Raw genomic sequence first — 19,895 nt, 5'->3', positions numbered from 1 at the left:
GCCAAAATTGTTGTTCTTTGTACAGATACAGTATAATTAACATTATATATATTTTTTTATTTATTTATATATTTATATATTTATATTAAATTAGTAACAATGCTAATGTTAACAGGCAAAAATACATTAAAACATTAGCATATAGCAATCAAATGCTGTTTTACATTTAATTAAACATTTATTTAAAACTGTCAAGTGAAAATTATCAATATAATTAATAAAAATGACGAGTCTATTCATCTGTATTCACATTGCCGAGACTTGATTCACAGATCTATTTCGACTTGCGGGAACTTAGCATCTTGTTCTGATGGCATGAAACAACCTGCTTGGCAACATAGAGTATACAGACAAACATTCACACTCTCGTCTATAAGGAAGGTTTAGTGTCTCCAGTGTCAAATGAACTAACACTTTAATATAACCAGCTTTTATCTGGTTATAATTTCAACCTTGATCAATGGGTTATTCCTTTTTAAAGCGGGGGTTTCATTGCCTATGACGTTTCATTGGAACTCACAGGTGACAGGACTCGTTGAGGTATTTAAAGCTATATTAAAAACGATTCATGTTACAAAGTATGTTTTGCTGTAATCATTACGTTAGTGATACATTAAGTTAACAATGAGCTGTTGCAATGTTGAGATAAACTACTAATTTCCGAGATCCTAACCCAAGCGTAACTACACACTTCAATGAACTACAATTTATAGCTTCCTGTTTAACCGTTCCAGCCATAGAATGACAGGGGCTTATGGGTAATGCAGTTTAAAACGTTTAGTAACGAAATTCAATATATATTATATTTAATGAACAAATGGATGTGTAGATATGTTCATTGCGCAATCCTCTATGACATATTTGAGAGCCAGGGAGAAATTTGTTATTTTACTGTGAGCATTTTTTTTAAATGCCTTTATACCACTTTTCCATGTCTGAAACCTTTGTCCAACATTATTTAGTAAACATTGAATATATGTTAGACTTTTGCAGGTCTTGTAACCAGAAGGTCGCCAGTTCAAGTCTCGGTGCCTGCAGGAGTTGTAGGTGGTGGAGAGTAACAGTGCTCTCCTCCACCCTCTATACCCATGGCTGAAGTGCCCTTGAGCAAGGCACTGAACCCCCAGTTGCTCCCCGGGAGCTGGATCTATAGCTGCCCACTGCTCCGGGTGTGTGTTCATGGTGTGTTCACTTCTCACTGCTGTGTGTGTGCTCTTGGATGGGTTAAATGCAGAGCACCAATTAGCAAATATCACAACTTTCTTTTTCTTTTCTTTTTTAAATCTGGGACACTGAAATAAATGAGTCACATTTCTTGCTACTTACATTATACTTGTATTATTTTTGAATGGGTATTATGAGACTATTTGATGAAATACAGACATGTTTGACAGAAATGTAAAGAAAAATAATAATATGGCTAGAGACTAGGCAACAAATTATTATCCAATTCATAGTTTTAGCAGAAGGACCCATGGAAACAACAGCAATACCCATTTGGAATGAGCTTCTCCATTTATTTCATGAGTAAGGACTCTGGCCTGTGAAAGAAGAAAAATACAATGCTGACAGTAAACTAAGACATCAATTTAAATAACCAACACAGATTGTGACACTTGTTCATTGTTTTTACATTTACACAAGCCAATGCATTATTCAGTAAGGTACTTATTGAACTTAACAAGGTACAGCCTGTGTGTAGATTATGGTGCAAAAAATGCAATATAAAGTATCAAACCATAAAAAAATCTTATCATTGTAAAAATCTGTGTCAAATTGTCCTTTTTTTGCTGTTCCTCAAGTTATGGACATCAGTAATGTGCATAATCTTGCTTATAACTGAGTTCAGGATCTATGTTTAAATTTTATGGTAGAGCCCAATTGAGCTTCTTGTAATGCATTTTCCAGCTTTCCCTTCATGTAAATGAAATTTGGCATATTTACTGTACATGACAACGTCATTAAATATATGCATGCAATAATATTTTAGTGCATTATTGTTCAGAATAGCATAGATCTGACTAAACAAATGTTTGTTAAGTGATGGTAAGTAATTATATATGTATATAAACTAAATCAATCAAGCAATCAATCAATCCACTTTTATTTATGTAGCACATTTAAAAACAACACGTTGGCCAAAGTGCTTTACATACCAGGACCGAACAAATTCATACAATGTAGGACACAGTATATTTCTCTCAACTTAAACGATCAAGTTATCATCATCCTGGTGTTTATATCAAATATTATACAGGATATTAAAATAAATATTTAAAACGTTTTTGGGTGTTATATGCACCCAAAATCAGTTAATGCTGATTTTAGATAACATTCTGTAAGACAGATACAACATGTTTAACAGAATTGTCAGATCCATCAAATCATTCGTTAGACTAAATAAATGATTGGAATAATTAAAACTAAAAAGTCATGCGTTTGTAAATCTTGATAACTGATTAATAATTATTTTTTTAATTAATAATTTTTTTAAGAGCAACGTATCAGTGATGCATTTTTTTGTGCAGTAAACACTGACATACATTGGATGCATATACAATATATTTGTTATAGTTATCTGTGTGTGAATATAACATTTTGAGTATATATATACCTGTATATACATATATATATGTATATATATATATATATTTCTTTTTTTTTTTAATACATTTTATTTAATTTTGACAAGTACAATAAGTACTTATAAGTTGAGTAAGTTAAGTCACAAGACTAAAAAAATGACACACTGAATGTAAACTGCATAACTGGATCTTTTAAGTGTAGACAGCTCCATTGATTTAAATCATGAGAGTAGTTTTGTTAGATGTGTAATTAGCCACGTGTAATTTATTAGGTTATTGTTCAAAGACACATCAAGTAGTTACAGAACAGTTGACACAATCAACATCGACAGACAAACAGGCCTTCTGATCGAATTGCTCTATGTGACATTTAAAGGCAAAAGTCTGATTCACATTTCAATTATCTTTTTTTTTGGGGGGGGGGGGGGGGGGTTATGTAAATAAACGTTACATTTGTTCAATTAAGGAAAATCATTTTCATCATCGGAGCTGTAGTCGCTTTCTGTAAGCTCTTCCTCTTGCACGTCATCTTCCGGTTCAAGCTTTTCTTCTTCAGACATAAAATCTTGTTGGCTGAAGATTTTCACATAGCCTGCCTTTACCAACTGCATTAAATGTTTAAGTTCATAATGTTTCTTTCGAACAATGCAGAGGAGACCTTTGCATGCAGTGTCAGTCAGGGTTGGAAAAAGAGCTGAAAAACAAAAGGAAACATTATCAAAAAATAAAATACTATATATCAATTGTTAAAAAAAAGAATGTTTGAAGACTTTCTTACATTTTGAACTTATGTCATTAATCAGTGCTTCGAATTTGGAAATCTTCTGTGTCATGACCTTCCAGTGCTGTTTCATCTCCTTACAAATTAGACCTCTCTCTTCCTGAAGGCGTCTCACTGCCATCACCTTGTCAAACACCTTCCTCTTGGTGAGAAAGGGAGCCGATTCTGTTTGTCAAAACAAAAGAGTCATTATATGAGGTGCCTGCTCATTAAAAAAAACATTGGTATATACTTGTCTTACAGAATATGACTTTTCAATTCTGTTCCTGGTCAAGGCCTTCAGGATTGCTTGATTATTACAGGCAGTTGTGTTTGATTAGGGTTGGAACTGAATTATGCTGGTGGTGGTCCTCTGGGAACATAATTGAATTGCCCTGTTATATAGAACATACCAGTACTGCTAGGGATTTGCCAAGGCCAAGCAACAGTTTCAGCTGTGAAGAAGTCTTCAACTGAGCCAAGCTTCTGGGATGGATCTGCTATGCTGTTGTACTCTTCCACTGCAGCAACTAGCTTCTTTTTCTCTTCAGTCCTTCTGAGGCGCAAAGAATGGCGCCGCTTGTTGCTATCTGAATAGAATTAATGTTTTTTCTAATTATTTTTAGCCATTACAGCACTCTTTTAGCTACTAAAAAATGCATATTCAATTAACATCTAATGATATATAGTAAAAAACAACATGGTAAATTCCCAATGTTTGTGTTTCACCTGTTTGACTGTACAGACGCTGTGTACGCCTTTTGATGCTGACTGTTAGACCTTCTATTTCCTCTTGAAGTCATCTCATATCACCACTCCCATGTCGGTCACTTTCTACACAAGAAAATGCAAAAGCATCTATATATATTACCTGCCAATGATAAGAATAATTACAAAGCAAATCAAAATAATACCTTCTGCCCATTGTTGAACATCTGAAACCCACTGATGAACACAATCTTCATGCAGTGAAAGCTCTGTCTTCAGTTCTTCCAAGCTGTGTTGCTGCATTTGCAGAGCCTTCTGAGTCTACAAAATAAAAAGTCAAATTTAAAATGTCCAGCATTCAAAAGTGCAGTAAATAATTTCTGAGAAACTGTGGATATATAAAATCAACCCAAACAAACACAGCCCTCCCTTCAGTGCTCTTTTTCCAGTGATATTCCCTTCTTTTGTAATGTCTGTCAGCCATCTCTCTTCCAACAGTCTTTCTTCAAATCTCCCTCTTTCTCATCTCCATCAAGAGTGTACCCGCCCCCCACTGCTTTTTGGCTTCAAGAGTGGTGTGGTGCTCAGACTGATCCACTTTCAACAGTATTTTTTTTTTTTTTACATTGCTTAAAGCACTAATAGATAGGTATCAATTAGTAAAACCTACAAATCCCAACTGCAATATTTGACTGATAAGAAAGTTATACCTTTACATATCTGTTAACCAGAGCTTGTCCCAAATTGAGAATCTTCCGCTTATTCCACAACATGGCTTGCATTGTAATCATGTCTGCTCGGCCTATAACAGAAATAGTAGAAAATGTAATGAGACATGTGTATATAACAAAAGGCATTCTGCATAAAATAATATCTTATTCAACATACCTGATTTTGACATGTATTTGCTTGTAACAGCAATTCTAGATAGGAAGCTGTTCACCTGCTCCACTTCCTCACCAATAGTTGACCCAGCTCCTTCCTGGTAGGCCCCACTATACTTGACCTAACAAGTTTTCAAATCCAACAAAAACAATGCACTCAAATTTTTTATGTATATTTTATATTATTTCTTAGAATAACATACTTAAAACACATGGTAATGTACCTCACATTTCCAAGAGTGTGCTTTGGCATGCATCACTGACAGAAAAGGATGCATGTCCAGTAAAGACTGCAGCTCGGGGAAGTGCTTAGAAATACGCTGGAGATATGGGAAGTATTTGCAGGCTACATCTGAACAGAAGAATTTGATGCTCCCCTGTGACATGTCTGCAAGTTTTTTCTGCAGAAAAAGGGGGTAAGCAAAAATTTCCCCTCGAAACATATTTAAGGCCATAAGGAGAACGCCATGGCGACAGACAGCAATCTCTAATCCCTCCTCATCCAGTTTGCTGCTTGATTTCTTGGCCAGTTCTTTTGCTGCTGTCCAGTGTGATGCCCCACATAATCCTCTTCCCGACACCTGGATCATATAAATTATATACATTTTTTAAAAGCTCAAAAGATACACTGCTAAATACTGTAGACCACTCTAAATGTGACATAACTTTACACCTGATCAACAAAAAAGATTAAATATTTACAGAACATTAAGATAAGTTTATAGCTTCAAACAACCAAATCTATCCCACCATGTGTTGTACATATTAACTGTTAACTGTTATATTATGTTCTTAAACTACACAATCTCCAAATGCTTCAATCCTAGCTAATTTCAAAACAATGAACACAAACATCTTAAGTAGTCAAAACATACATATGTTGTCAGAGGGCATCATATCGATATCTTCTGGGTCTGTTTAATTTTTTTCTAAGAAATACATTTTACTTCAAGAAATGTGTAAAATTATTTGCGAAAAGCTGTGAAATCAAGTTAAACAGTAATATTTGCCAATCATAATACTTACGTGATCACTGTTTTTGCGGACATAGTCCACAAATTCAGACACCTCCACATCACTCTGTATAAAAAGTTGGTCAAGTAATCCCCTTTTCTCTGTGCTAATGAGGAAAACATTCGGAAGTTATATTAACACATCATTCAAAATTAAGAAAATCACTTTAATTTACAAACAGGTAAGTACCTTGCTTTGTTTTTAAAGCGATAGTGTTTGCGATTGCCATCAACAGATACAGCTAACATGTCCGGAGTGCATGCTGGACAAGTGAAAAACTCCTCCTGACACATCTTTTCCACTGCATATCTTGCTGCAACCCATTCATTGAAACTGCAGCTGAAGGCATTGGCCGATATTTTTCCACTCTGAAATTAAGAACAGGTAATACCGGTGTTTTACTGGGTGATAAAATAATAAAACTCGATCACTCGATGGCGCCGCATATGGCTGCTTCAGTGCTTGGCTCTCCAGTGTTTGTGCTGTTTTTGTTCGTTTTTCCTGTTTTTTGTTTAACAAACACGATCAGTTTCACCAGGGATGAACTTCTGAACATTCGGCAGAACACACCACAAGATCTTTTACCGGATTTTAATTATTCAGACGTTTTACTGAACGTTGTTATCGGAGGAGCGGCGGCGCTGATCAAACGCTTCAGGACGCGCAGACGGGGGAAGCGAGCGGGAGCGCTCGTCAGACTCAGGAAGCGCGGATTTCGGACGCCGTTGCCTAGCATCCATCTCGCAAATCTCCGCTCTCTACCCAACAAAACAGACGAACTCCTTCTGCTCTCTCGGACAAATAAGGATTTCTCTCACTCTGCTGCTCTGTGTTTCACGGAAACCTGGCTGAATGACGCCATACCGGACAGCGCGCTCCATCTGCCGGGCTTTCAGCTGTTCAGAGCGGATCGCGAATCAGAATCAACTGGGAAATCGCGCGGTGGCGGGACATGCTTTTACATCAATAAACGGTGGTGTACAGATGTAACTGTGTTAAAGAAGATGTGCTGTCCTGATCTAGAAATGCAGTTTGTCAACTGCAAGCCATTCTATTCGCCGCGGGAGTTTCATTCGTTCATTCTGGTCAGTGTTTACATCCATCCGCAAGCGCATGTGGGCTCAGCTTTACAGAAACTCGCTGATCAGATCACAGACACAGAACAACAACACCCAGACTCTGTTTTAATCATTCTTGGGGACTTTAACAAAGCCAATCTCTCCCGTGAACTGCCAAAATACAGACAGCATGTTACATGTCCCACCAGAGACAGTAATATATTGGATCACTGCTACACCACAATAAAGGATGCATATCACTCTGTTCCACGAGCAGCTTTGGGACATTCTGATCACTGTCTGGTTCATCTTATACCATCCTACAAGCAAAAACTTAAATCTGCTAAACCTGTAGTAAGGACTGTGAAGAGATGGACCAGCGAAACAGAGCAGGATTTACAATCTTGTTTTGACCTCACTGATTGGAGTGTTTTTGAAGCTGCTACCACCGATCTGGACGAACTCACAGAGACCGTAACATCCTATATTAGTTTCTGTGAGGATGTATGCATTCCTACCAGGACTTATTTAACATTCAACAATGATAAGCCATGGTTTACAGTAAAACTCAGACAACTTCGTCAGGCCAAAGAGGATGCCTACAGAAATGGGGACAGGGTCTTGTACAATCAGGCCAGGAACACACTGAACAAAGAGATCAAAGTGGCTAAAAAGACCTACGCAAAAAAGTTGGAAGACCAGTTTTCTTCCAACGACTCAACTTCAGTGTGGAGAGGTCTAAGAGCCATCACGAACTACAAGACACCATCCCCTAGCACTGAGGCTAATCAACGACTTGCTAATGACCTGAATGAGTTTTATTGCAGATTTGAAACCCCCAACACCCATTCTGACTATCTCCCTAGACAACCATTAACACATCCTGCAATCCCACCCTCCACACCTCCTGCTCTTCAAATCTGTGAAGATGATGTGCGCCAGGTCTTCAAGAAGAACAAAAGAAGAAAAGCACCAGGCCCAGATGGCGTTACACCAGCCTGTCTGAAAATCTGTGCTGACCAGCTGGCCCCCATCTTTTCACAGATCTTCAACAGATCCCTGGAGTTGTGTGAAGTGCCTTCCTGCTTTAAACGCTCCACCATAATCCCCATTCCAAAGAAACCCAAGATAACAGGACTTAACGACTACAGACCTGTGGCTCTAACGTCTGTCGTCATGAAGTCCTTTGAAAAACTGGTTCTGGCTTATCTGAAGGACATCACTGGACCCATATTGGACCCCCTGCAGTTTGCTTACCGAGCAAACAGGTCCGTGGATGATGCAATCAACATGGGATTGCACTTCATCCTGCAACATCTGGACAAAACAGGGACTTATGTGAGGATCCTGTTTGTGGACCTTAGTTCGGCTTTCAACACCATCATCCCAACAGCCCTTCAGACCAAACTGACCCAGCTCTCTGTCCCTAGCTCTATCTGTCAATGGATCACCAGCTTTCTGACAGATAGGCAACAGTTAGTGAGACTGGGGAAATTCACATCAAACAGCTGCTCCACCAACACTGGTGCCCCTCAGGGATGTGTTCTCTCCCCTCTGCTTTTCTCCCTGTACACCAACGACTGCACCTCTAAAGACCCCTCTGTCAAGCTCCTAAAGTTTGCAGACGACACTACAGTCATCGGCCTCATCCAGGACGGTGATGAGTCTGCTTACAGACAAGAGGTTGAGCAGCTGGCTGTCTGGTGCAGTCTTAACAACCTGGAGCTGAACACGCTCAAAACAGTGGAGATGATCGTGGACTTTAGGAGAAACCCACCTGCACTTTCCCCACTCACCATCATGAACAGCACTGTGACTGCAGTGGAGTCATTCAGGTTCCTGGGAACCACCATCTCTCAGGACCTGAAGTGGGACAATCACATTGACTGCATTGTTAAAAAGGCCCAGCAAAGGTTGTATTTCCTTCGCCAGCTGAGGAAGTTTAACTTGCCACAGGAGCTGCTGAAACAGTTCTACTCAGCCGTCATTGAGTCTGTACTGTGTACTTCAATAACTGTCTGGTTTGGTTCAGCAACAAAATCAGACATCAGAAGACTACAGAGAACTGTTCGGACTGCTGAAAGGATTATTGGTACTCCCCTGCCCACCCTTCAAGAACTGTATACATCCAGAGTGAGGAAAAGGGCTCAGAAAATCACTCTGGATCCCTCACATCCAAGTCACCCCATCTTTGAACTTTTGCCATCTGGCCGGCGCCTCAGAGCCGCAAACACCAGAACAGCAAGGCACAAGAACAGTTTCTTCCCCCAGGCTATCTACCTCATGAACAGTTAAATGTTCTCTACTTATGCTTATAAACGTGCAATATCCTTATATTTATTTGTTAACCCTCCATACTAGAACATTCCTGCATCTCACTCAATCCTATTCCATTATCATTTATAGCACAATTGTTTATACACTTATTTATTTGCTAATGTGTAAATCTTTTTTTTTTTTTTGTCTCTGTGTTGTTGTCTCTGTGTACTGGAAGCTTATGTCACTAAAACAAATTCCTTGTATGCGTAAGCATACTTGGCAATAAAGCTCTTTCTGATTTCTGATTCTGATATGTTTTATTATATGTAGTACTGAAAGTACTCATATTCTTTTAAATTAACCTCCAAAGACTCAAAAGGGATAGTCATAAAGGATAGTCTGTTTAACATTTCATATAAAGTTAGCACAGTCTACAGAAACGCAATCATTTTCACATTGAAAATGAATTAATTGTTTTGGTTATAAAGCTAAATTGAGAATCATAATGTATTAAAATCTCAGTACATTAAATATCTTAGTAGTTAAATCTATACATGCAAAGGTTTCTACTACGTCCAAAGAAAATAGTAATTTTACTTGGCAATGGTTAATGATGAAAAAAATAATAATAATTAAAAACAAAACAAAATACTTACTCTACCAAAGAGAATTGTTTTCTCATCAAGCATTTTAACAAATGCTTGAAAAGACATCCCTGGTGATGCCATTTTCATCTCTTGAAATGAGACAAGCACATCTGTTGTGAACAGTGCACTTGCAGGAATGTTACCAGGCCAGTAACCACTCTTTTGAAGTTCTGGCAAAGAGGCCTCTCGTGAATATCCACACGAAGCACAGGACAAGTGAGGCATGCTAAGGTTGTAACGGCCTAAAGGAGGAAAACAAGCTACATGAAATTATAAGACATTAAGAAAATGGTAATACATATTAGAAAAAAAAAAATTGTATGCAAAAATCTTCCTTTCCATTCATAGTGATCAGGGTCATGGGCCTGCCTGAAGAAACAAGGACTGTCCCGTTACTGCAATCACAAATATGGGTAGGTATTTCTACAGGCAGCAGTCGAACTGTGCAACAAAGAAGTTATATTTAAAAACATGATATGTTAAGAGCACAATACAATACAACTAAGCATAAAATTATCTTACCAAGATGTTTAACAGAAATTTGACCAGCTGCCTGGAAGAATCCTGTTGATGGAGGTAAAGGTTGTACAAAACCTGAGACAAGTGAATCTCTATTGTGGAGAACAAAGAAGCTACCATGACGTTTCTCATCACATTCTGCACAGAGGAAAGGGTAAGGGAGTCCCTACAGCGCACAACAGCTGCATTTGATCTGCACTGTTGGCAGGATGAGGAGCTTGCATCTTCTCCTTTCAAAATGTTCTCCACAAGAGAAGATCTAGCTTCTTTCCATCTCTCCTCCCTCATTTCAGTTCTAATGGCCCAGTCATTAGATATAGACCGAGGTTGATGATCTTGAATTGGGACAACATTTGCATCTTCCTTAGTGTCCAACAGCCTCTTTAGCTCTTCAAGAATAGTATCTAAGTTAAATTCATAAACATAAACATATTTTTTCAAAAGTCAAGATTTACATGTGAGCAGTATATACCTGTGCATGCACTTAAAAGTCTAATGATGAAAATATTCAGATTTATATAAAAAAGTCCATTAAATATAAATCATAAAGCAATATTTTTTTCAGTGTATACCAGCTGTTTCAGAGGCATTTGCAGGGCCACCATTCAAGTCATCTTCCATAACAAATGGACCTGCCAGAACAAATGTAAGAAGGAAATAAACACAAAAGAAATACACATATACACAACATAATTTTTATGTAAGCATTACCTGAAATATTGGTGTGGTCTCTTTTTAGTCCTATTTACAAAACAGAAGCACAATTTGACATCATTTTAAATACTGCATAGCAAACAATTAAGAAGAAAAAAAAAAGTATGAATGCTTCATATATATATATATACTATATATATATATAGAGAGAGAGAGAGAGAGAGAGAGAGAGAGATTTGCGTTTACAGTAAGTACATTAGTAAGTACATTATACTTGCTTTCTACAGTTGCTGCCCTTTTGGCTCTTGGATATTTGTAAAGTATTTCCCCTTGGCTGTCCCTCTTTCTCCACTGAACAGTAGGGGGTGAGGGTAGAGGGTGCACATTGCTTTTGCCCAGTCTTCCCTAAGTGCATAAAAATGACCAGCCAGTAATTCAAGAAATATAACTTAATGTCTTGTTAGGGTTAAAAACTGCTTACTACTGACCTATACAGTAACAGTAATGGCAAAATTAATATTGATTGTGACTTAATAATATTAAACCAACAGGAAAATATATTGAACTCAATGTATGTATGATGACTTTATTTTACCTCTCGAGCTTGTAAGTTTTCAAGGAGCTCATCAGTATTTCTCAGCTCTTCTTCAAATTCGAAGTCCATCATGTGAATGTATATAGACACTCAACAGATAGACGAATACACAGATCAAAACAGAGACAGACGAGATAGATAGATAGATAGATAGATAGTGTAGATAGATAGATAGATGAAAGATAGATAAGCTCTTAAAAGTGCTTTTGGGTTCGTTATATAGCCTATGGAAAAACAAAGAAAGATACTGCAAAAAATAAGATTATTTAATGTTCACATATACAATTGATTGTATATATATATTAGGTTATCTAATATAATTAAATATTTTTAAGAAAAAATATACGTTTGAACTTAATGCAAAACTGCAGTGAAACCAGAATCTGACATTCTTTATCTAAATGATGTTGTTTTGAGGTATTTATTTGGGGCTGGTTAGTAAAGGTTTGCAATCACTATGGCACATCCGGTTAGAATGCAATGACTCTGATGTTTCTTCTTTAATTTTTATTCTCCACTGTAGATGGGTATGTGTGGTTCTGAAAGGATACACACAATAATGGTAAATAAAAGGTACACAATAATAAGTATAACAACAATAAAAATTTACAACAATATTATATAGTTACAAAAGGCATTAAATAGGATTAACTATATTCAATGTATAATTACAATAAATCAACATTATGTACAGACTGCTCTGAGCGGGACTCGAACCCGCGGCCGTAACATTATTAGCGCCATTCCGGCGGTCTTATGTAAACAAATGACGGTGCAATTTTAGAACGTTAATCTTGAGGCATTTATAGGTACGCATGCAAATAAGCATATAATCCACATAACGGGTCTGATAAGCATATAAACAGCTGTCATGAACTATCATAATTACATTAATTCACACAAAGGAATGGCAATTGCTGAATCTTTGTACACACGCATACAGTATTGCCATTAATATCTGAAGTCTGTGATTAAATTAAACCGCAACAATACACAAATGTATTAATAACAAAGATAAGAACATTTAAACTTACTTCTAGCTGCACGCACACACTTGAAATAAACTTTGGAGAACACTCATTAGCTCCGCACTAAACTTTCTGATGCAACACACTTCTATATCCTTTGGCGGAACTACTTTCCGATGACGCTAAAGCTGTACTGATTTGTAGTTTCAACTGTCAATTAAAAAGCCCACCAATAGCATTCACTGTCCATTGTTTGTTATCACAGTCCTTTACAACAGCCGCCCCCGAATTTGCACAGTCAAATTCGTCTTTATGTAGAAGGACTTTTCTCCGCTTTATCAGTGTTATGGATGGATGGTAATTTAATAAGACGAGCTACTGGTCTGGTGTATACTTTGTCCTTTATTTTCACCTCTGCTGTCCTAATCCGTCCATCAGCTCCAGGAAAGACATTGATGATCTGTCCTACTGGCCAGACAGCTCTGGGTATTTGAGGGTCTAGGATCATCACGATCATGCCAGGCTGTAAATTATCAGTGTCCTTTTGCCACTTGGAACGGGTCTGTAGGTTAGGAAGGTAATACTTGATGAATTGTCTCCAAAAGTGATCCGCAAGGACTTGTGTGTGCCTCCATCTGCGACGACTTAAAAGTTCTGATTCATGGTAGACAGCCTGGGGGAGCGATGGATCGGGCCGCCCCATGAGGAGAAGATTGGGTGTGACGGGATTGGGGTCTGCAACATCAGTTGATGCATAACCCAGAGGTTTGGAGTTTAAGATTCCTTCCACTTCTATCAGCACTGTCCTTAATACCTCCTCGGTCATGCTTTGACTTTGCAAAGTGGCATATAGTGCAGACTTGATGGATCTTATTTCTCGTTCCCAAGCTCCTCCAAAGTGTGGACTACTGGGGGGGTTGAATTTAAACTGAATTTGTTCTTTTGCCAGTTGTGCTTGCAACAAAGGATTCAAAGCTTTAAAGGCTTCCTGGAGTTCTCTGTCCCCACCTTTGAAATTAGTGCCTTGATCTGAAAGTAGCTCAGAAGGCTTACCTCTACGAGAGATAAAACGACGCAGTGCCATCAGAAAGGAGTCCGTATCAAGACTGTGCAGAAGGTCTATGTGGATGGCACGAGTGGTGAGGCACTTGAAAAGGATGCCCCAACGCTTTTCATTGCGTCTTCCTACTTTCACTGTAAAGGGCCCAAAACAGTCCATACCAGTAGAAAAGAAGGAAGGCTTAAACAGTTGCAGCCTAGCTTGGGGTAGGTCTGCCATTAGGGGCACAACTGGCTTGGCTCTCCATTTTTGGCAATCAAAGCAAGAGTGTTGTTGTTTTTTAACAGCTGATCTACCTCGAAGAATCCAGAATTGACGGCGAAGCTCTGCAAAAACTCGTTCAGAACCTGGGTGACAGAGTTGGTTGTCCATATCCTGAATGAGGAGTTGTGTTACTTTGTGAGCTGGGTCTAGAACCACTGGGTGGATAGTATCTGGATCTAGCAGTTCACTGCGGCTGAGTCGACCTCCGACTCGGATAAGTTGGAATACAGGGTCATATTCAGGTGCAAGGGTGATCAAACGGCTAGATGATTGTACTGGTCTGCCCATTGCTAGACAGTCAAAGTCTTCAGGGAAGCTATCTTGTTGAGATTTTCTTAGGAGATCTGTTTCTGCCAACTTGTAGTCATCAGCTGTTGGGTTTCCCTGTTTCCCAGCCACCCCATGGCGTAAGAGTACAGCTGCTTCAATTAAATCTTTAAAACTGTTGTACTGATTTGGATCTGGGAATGAGTGATCTTCAGCGACACTTACATGATTGCAGCAGATAGATTTCCTCAGTTCACAACTATCAATGTTACCTTGGCCTGGGGTAATGGGCCAGTGGTCCTGTGGCTGCCAGAGGAATGTTGGTCCTTGTCTCCACCGATTATCTGTTCCTAATTCTACCAAAGTTTTTCCACGGGTGATGTCGTCTGCTGGATTATTAGTAGAATCAACATAACGCCAGGTGTAATCACTGGTTAGTTCCTGAATCTCAGAAACTCGTGTGCCCACAAAAACCTTAAAGCGACAGGAGTCAGACTGTAGCCATGTTAGGACTGTGGTGGTCAGTCCAGAGGAAACAGGAACAAATGTCTAATGTAAGCTCTCTATTAACAAGAGAAGCTAACTGTGCACCTGTAAGGGCCGCACACAGTTCTAACCTAGGCATGGATAGCTGTCGCTTAGGGGCCACTCTTGATCTAGCAGAGAGAAATGACACTTCAGCACCTCCCTCTGGGTTTTCTGTTCGTAGATATGCAACAGAACCATAAGCCTTTTCCGAGGCATCGCAGAACACATGGATTTGTCGAGTGCAGTCAGGAACATCCATCTTTGGACTTGCATAGCAGCGGGTTAAGTTGATCTGGGACAGGTGTTGCAATTCCCCCTGCCAAGAGTGCCAAGTTCGAAGGAGATCTTCTGGCAGTACCGGATCATCCCATTCTCTGTGTTTTGCCCAAAGATGCTGAATGAGGATTTTGGCCCTAGTTGTGTAGGGAACAATGAACCCGAGAGGATCATATTGACTTGCTACCACTTTGTATATGTTCCTCATTGTTGGTTTCGGGCAGTCTAGCAGACGGCACTTATACCTTAGAGTGTCTGAATTGCACAGCCAACGTAGCCCTAGTGCAAATTCTTGAGGATCTTCCCCAGTCTGATTGAGCCAAAGCTCACTGCTCTCTGACCTGGCTTCCTTTGGTAAATGACAAATGACCTCAGGAATGTTGCTTGCCCATTGCCGTAATTCGAATCCACCTGTAGCTAACAGGTCTCTTAATGAATCCACAAGCAATTTGGCTTCATCCAACGAAGAAAGGCTCTGTAGACAGTTGTCTACGTAGAAGGATCTTTCAATAGAGTCTCGTACCTGGTCTCCTGGTTGACTGTGGTCGAATACATGCCTCTGCAAAGCGTATGTAGCACAGCACGGACTACATGTTGTCCCGAATGGGAGCACTTGCCACTCATAGATATCGGGTTGTTTCTCTCGGTCTAAATTGCGCCATAAGAAACGGAGGAGTGGCTTGTCTTCTGGCAGCAATCTCACTTGGTGAAACATGCCCTTTATGTCGCTACTGATAGCGACAGAGTGCTCCCTGAATCTCAGCAGTACACCAAGTAAAGAAGACCCCAAATTGGGTCCAGGCAGGAGTTGATCATTTAGGTTTTGTCCTTTGTAGGCGAATGAGCAGTTAAAGACAACTCTGTTCTTCCCGTTGTGACTCACCATATGATGGGGGATGAACCAAGATTCATCAGTCTCACTCAGTATCTGCTCTTGTACTTTGACTGCATAGCCAGCTTGTTCTAGCTTCCTAATTTCGTCATTATAAGCTTCTGCCTTTTGAGGGTCTCTCATTAAGCGATTCTCTGTGCTGCGGAGGTTGGCCATTACCGCTTCCTTTGTGGCTTGTAGTTTTGGCATGTGCTTTACCCTGAGAAGAGGAGTGGCATAGCGCTGGATCCCATTGATGTCAATCCGTTTGGACTTTGCCTCTAACAGGTTAATTGCATCCTGATCTTGCTTAGATCTAGTGATAAGCTTCTCATTCCTGTAAGGCAATACATCCAGTTGCCAAAGTTGCTGCACATTTTTGAACAGTTCATTGGAGGGAGACATAATGGAAATGTTCAGGCACTGTTGAGTCTGAAGCTGATAATGGACAAGCTTGGCAGGACCCTGGATTGTCCAACCCAACCTCGTTCTCACTGCTGCTGGTCCACCCGAAGGACCCAAGAGCACTGGCGCAATTGGCGTGATTAAATGAGGATAGTCAGAGCCAATTAGCAAGAGTGGATGAGCTTTGTCAAGGGCAGGAATGGGCAGCCCTCTGAGATGGCTGTACTTGCTTTGTAGAACTTTAATAGGGTAAGTATGTTCTGCCAATCCTAGCTGATCTGCTGTGAAAGCTCTGTTGATCTTAAAGACCTTCTGAGGCTGACAAGCAGGAGATATTGAGAAGGAAACTGTATTACCTTGTATGACCTTCATGTCCTGTCGAACTGTTCTCAGTACCAGATTCTCTGTCTTCCCGTGAAGATTCAGTTTCTGAGCAGCAGCCTGAAGGAGAATTGTTCTCTCTGAGCCATCATCTAGAATAGCGAAGGTCTCTAGCACATGCTTTCCATTACGTAAAATCACTTTGATGACTTTCAGCAGTACCTTACTGCAGCCTGCTTGCCTATCCAAGTAGAGAACCTCACTGGTGGGATTCAAAAGAGGAGGGGTTTCTCTAATTGGTCTATCATTGAGCTCGTGGAGTGCCTCAAGATGCCTGCCATTACAGATTTTGCAGATTGTTTTCAGACGACACTGTGCTGCTTGGTGGGTGCGACCACAACGCCAACATTTTTTATTTGTTTTTACCCAGTAACACTTCTGTTCTTTAGTAAGCTGACTAAAGTTCTGGCACTGATTCAAGTAATGTTGGGTGTTGGAGCAATAGGGACAGTATGCCTTTACCTTGTCTTGAGGTCTAGAAGCACTTGGACCAGACCCTTCTGTAGGTGGATTGGTGGTGGAAGGGCCCGAGCTGTGAAATATGGAAAATGTCTTACTAGACTTGACGTCCTTACGTCTGTCCATCCTTTGATCAAGGCGTTCCCTTCTTTCTCCAATAAACTCAATACCACTTTCTTGAATTGTCAGTTCGTATTCCAGCCACTCTGCAAAGTTCAGAAGTGTGGGGATGCGGACTCCCAGGGGATACATGTACCTCTTGAAATCAGCTCGCAGGTCCTGAGGTAACTTGGATAGTAACCTAGTAACATGTGAGCCACACTGGAGTTCAACATTTCCACTTTGACCAAGTTGATCTAGCATGCCCACGAGAGCTCTGACCTTAAGTGCGAACTTCTTAAATCCAGTTGTATCATGACTGCGGATACTTGAGCCTTCCATGAGGTCAGCAATATGGCATAGAGCTAACTGGTGGGGCTGTCCATACTGTTCTGCCAGGGAAGCCATGGTGTCTGAATAAGGTCTCTTTGAATTTGTGTAAGAGTCTGCTATCAGAAGGGCATCCTCGAATTTGAGATGATCTAAGAGGATCTGATATTTAAATCTCTCTGTGGCATCTTCAGGAAGAATATTATCCAGGGAGATCTTCAATCTTGCAAACTCTCGTGGGTCCCCTTTGGTGAAATCTGGAATTGTGGGCTTAGGGCCTCGATATAATTTCTCTCGCTGAGGGTTGTGGAAGTCCTCCGCAGTCTCCTTGTGATACTGCATACTGACATGAGGAGGTATGGGGGGATACTTGGATTGTCTATCAATGTCATGTGACCTCTGCACATCAGATGCCACTGAAGAACCATCATCTGGTTCAAAGTATTCAGGCGTCGCTGGACTCGAAGGTGGGTGTGATGTCCTGCCTAGTCTACGCAAACATGCTGTTAATTCCTCCACTAAGTCTGGGATGGCTGCTGTTGGAGGTGGAGGTAGTGGTTTATTCACTGGAGTTCGAGGAAGTGGGACATCATCAGCTACTGGTGGAGGTGGGGGTGGCCAATCCTCCTCTTTGTCTGGTATAGGGGCTCTACTAACATCCCATGTCGATTTACTGTGAGGCGGAATTTTATAACTATCAGTTAGCTGCTCTGAGTATGGCAGGTTGGCACGAGGTAGCCGCCATGGTTGCGAAGGGGCTTTATCGTGTGATGGTGGCACTGACCTATGGTGCAATGGAACCACAGTATCACCTCTCATATCTCGTTGCATGTCTAAAACTGTAGACTGTAGTTTCTGATTCTCCATCTTGAGCTGTTGAATAGCCTCCAATATCTCTGAGGATACATCCCCTGATACACTGTGGTGAGGTACAGGTGTGCTCTTATACATCTGTTCCACCTGGCCAGAATGGGTAAACGGCCTCTGCCTGAGTCCAGTAGAAGTGTCGAAGTGTCGAAGTGTGTGATGAGTGAGGGGGGTCATCTCGGCTACCCTCTCAATACGATAAGGCTCCTGTTCCTCTGTGGTGAAAGGTGTGGTTTGAACAACAGGTGAAGATTCATTATAGTGCGGGAGAGAAACATCATAATCTTTCAACCAGGCTGGTGGTCGCACTTGTCGTTTAGGACGCACATCAGCAGGCCTTCCTTCTCTACTCCTTTGGTCAGAAGACATTTTTATCAATTCCACAGCAATTGCATCCGGCTCGAAGGACCATATGTTTTGAGGTATTTATTTGGGGCTGGTTAGTAAAGGTTTGCAATCACTATGGCACATCCGGTTAGAATGCAATGACTCTGATGTTTCTTCTTTAATTTTTATTCTCCACTGTAGATGGGTATGTGTGGTTCTGAAAGGATACACACAATAATGGTAAATAAAAGGTACACAATAATAAGTATAACAACAATAAAAATTTACAACAATATTATATAGTTACAAAAGGCATTAAATAGGATTAACTATATTCAATGTATAATTACAATAAATCAACATTATGTACAGACTGCTCTGAGCGGGACTCGAACCCGCGGCCGTAACATTATTAGCGCCATTCCGGCGGTCTTATGTAAACAAATGACGGTGCAATTTTAGAACGTTAATCTTGAGGCATTTATAGGTACGCATGCAAATAAGCATATAATCCACATAACGGGTCTGATAAGCATATAAACAGCTGTCATGAACTATCATAATTACATTAATTCACACAAAGGAATGGCAATTGCTGAATCTTTGTACACACGCATACAGTATTGCCATTAATATCTGAAGTCTGTGATTAAATTAAACCGCAACAATACACAAATGTATTAATAACAAAGATAAGAACATTTAAACTTACTTCTAGCTGCACGCACACACTTGAAATAAACTTTGGAGAACACTCATTAGCTCCGCACTAAACTTTCTGATGCAACACACTTCTATATCCTTTGGCGGAACTACTTTCCGATGACGCTAAAGCTGTACTGATTTGTAGTTTCAACTGTAAATTAAAAAGCCCACCAATAGCATTCACTGTCCATTGTTTGTTATCACAGTCCTTTACAACAGATGTAATTTTTGTCCCATAATTTACCGTGTCAAAGGACGAGATATAGCAGTGGATGGCGCGGGATGCTAGAGTGGTGGGGGGTGGGGTGGTTTGCTTTATCTTCTTCTTCGGAATTTTCGGCGTATTCCTCACCACATAACGCCGCCAACTGTTTATATTCATACATGTATGATAGCAAAGTTAGT

At 40.1% G+C, this 19,895-nt stretch overlaps 2 protein-coding genes across 2 annotated transcripts; both read right to left on the bottom strand.

Annotated features, from left to right (window-relative positions):
• Positions 1 to 4,675: 4,675 nt before the first annotated feature.
• LOC113070637 (uncharacterized) lies at positions 4,676 to 6,199 on the bottom strand. The gene is made up of 5 exons (XM_026244029.1): positions 6,141 to 6,199; positions 5,964 to 6,057; positions 5,162 to 5,518; positions 4,942 to 5,059; positions 4,676 to 4,855 (listed from the first exon to the last, which is right to left on the bottom strand). Exons 1-5 carry the CDS (start codon positions 6,197 to 6,199, stop codon positions 4,758 to 4,760), a joined length of 726 nt encoding a protein of 241 aa, XP_026099814.1. The 3' UTR covers positions 4,676 to 4,757.
• A 5,898-nt stretch (positions 6,200 to 12,097) lies between these two features.
• On the bottom strand, positions 12,098 to 19,590 carry LOC113070644 (uncharacterized). The gene is made up of 4 exons (XM_026244034.1): positions 19,498 to 19,590; positions 15,750 to 19,002; positions 12,718 to 14,791; positions 12,098 to 12,222 (listed from the first exon to the last, which is right to left on the bottom strand). The coding sequence occupies exons 2-3, from the start codon at positions 18,825 to 18,827 to the stop codon at positions 12,962 to 12,964; spliced, it is 4,908 nt and encodes a 1,635-aa protein (XP_026099819.1). The 5' UTR covers positions 18,828 to 19,002; positions 19,498 to 19,590; the 3' UTR covers positions 12,098 to 12,222; positions 12,718 to 12,961.
• Between the last annotated feature and the right edge of the window lie 305 nt (positions 19,591 to 19,895).

Source organism: Carassius auratus, unplaced genomic scaffold (assembly GCF_003368295.1).
Source record: "Carassius auratus strain Wakin unplaced genomic scaffold, ASM336829v1 scaf_tig00005102, whole genome shotgun sequence".
NCBI lineage: Eukaryota > Metazoa > Chordata > Actinopteri > Cypriniformes > Cyprinidae > Carassius > Carassius auratus.
Note: the sequence above shows the minus strand (reverse complement) of the source record. Positions and strands in the feature narration are given on the sequence as shown.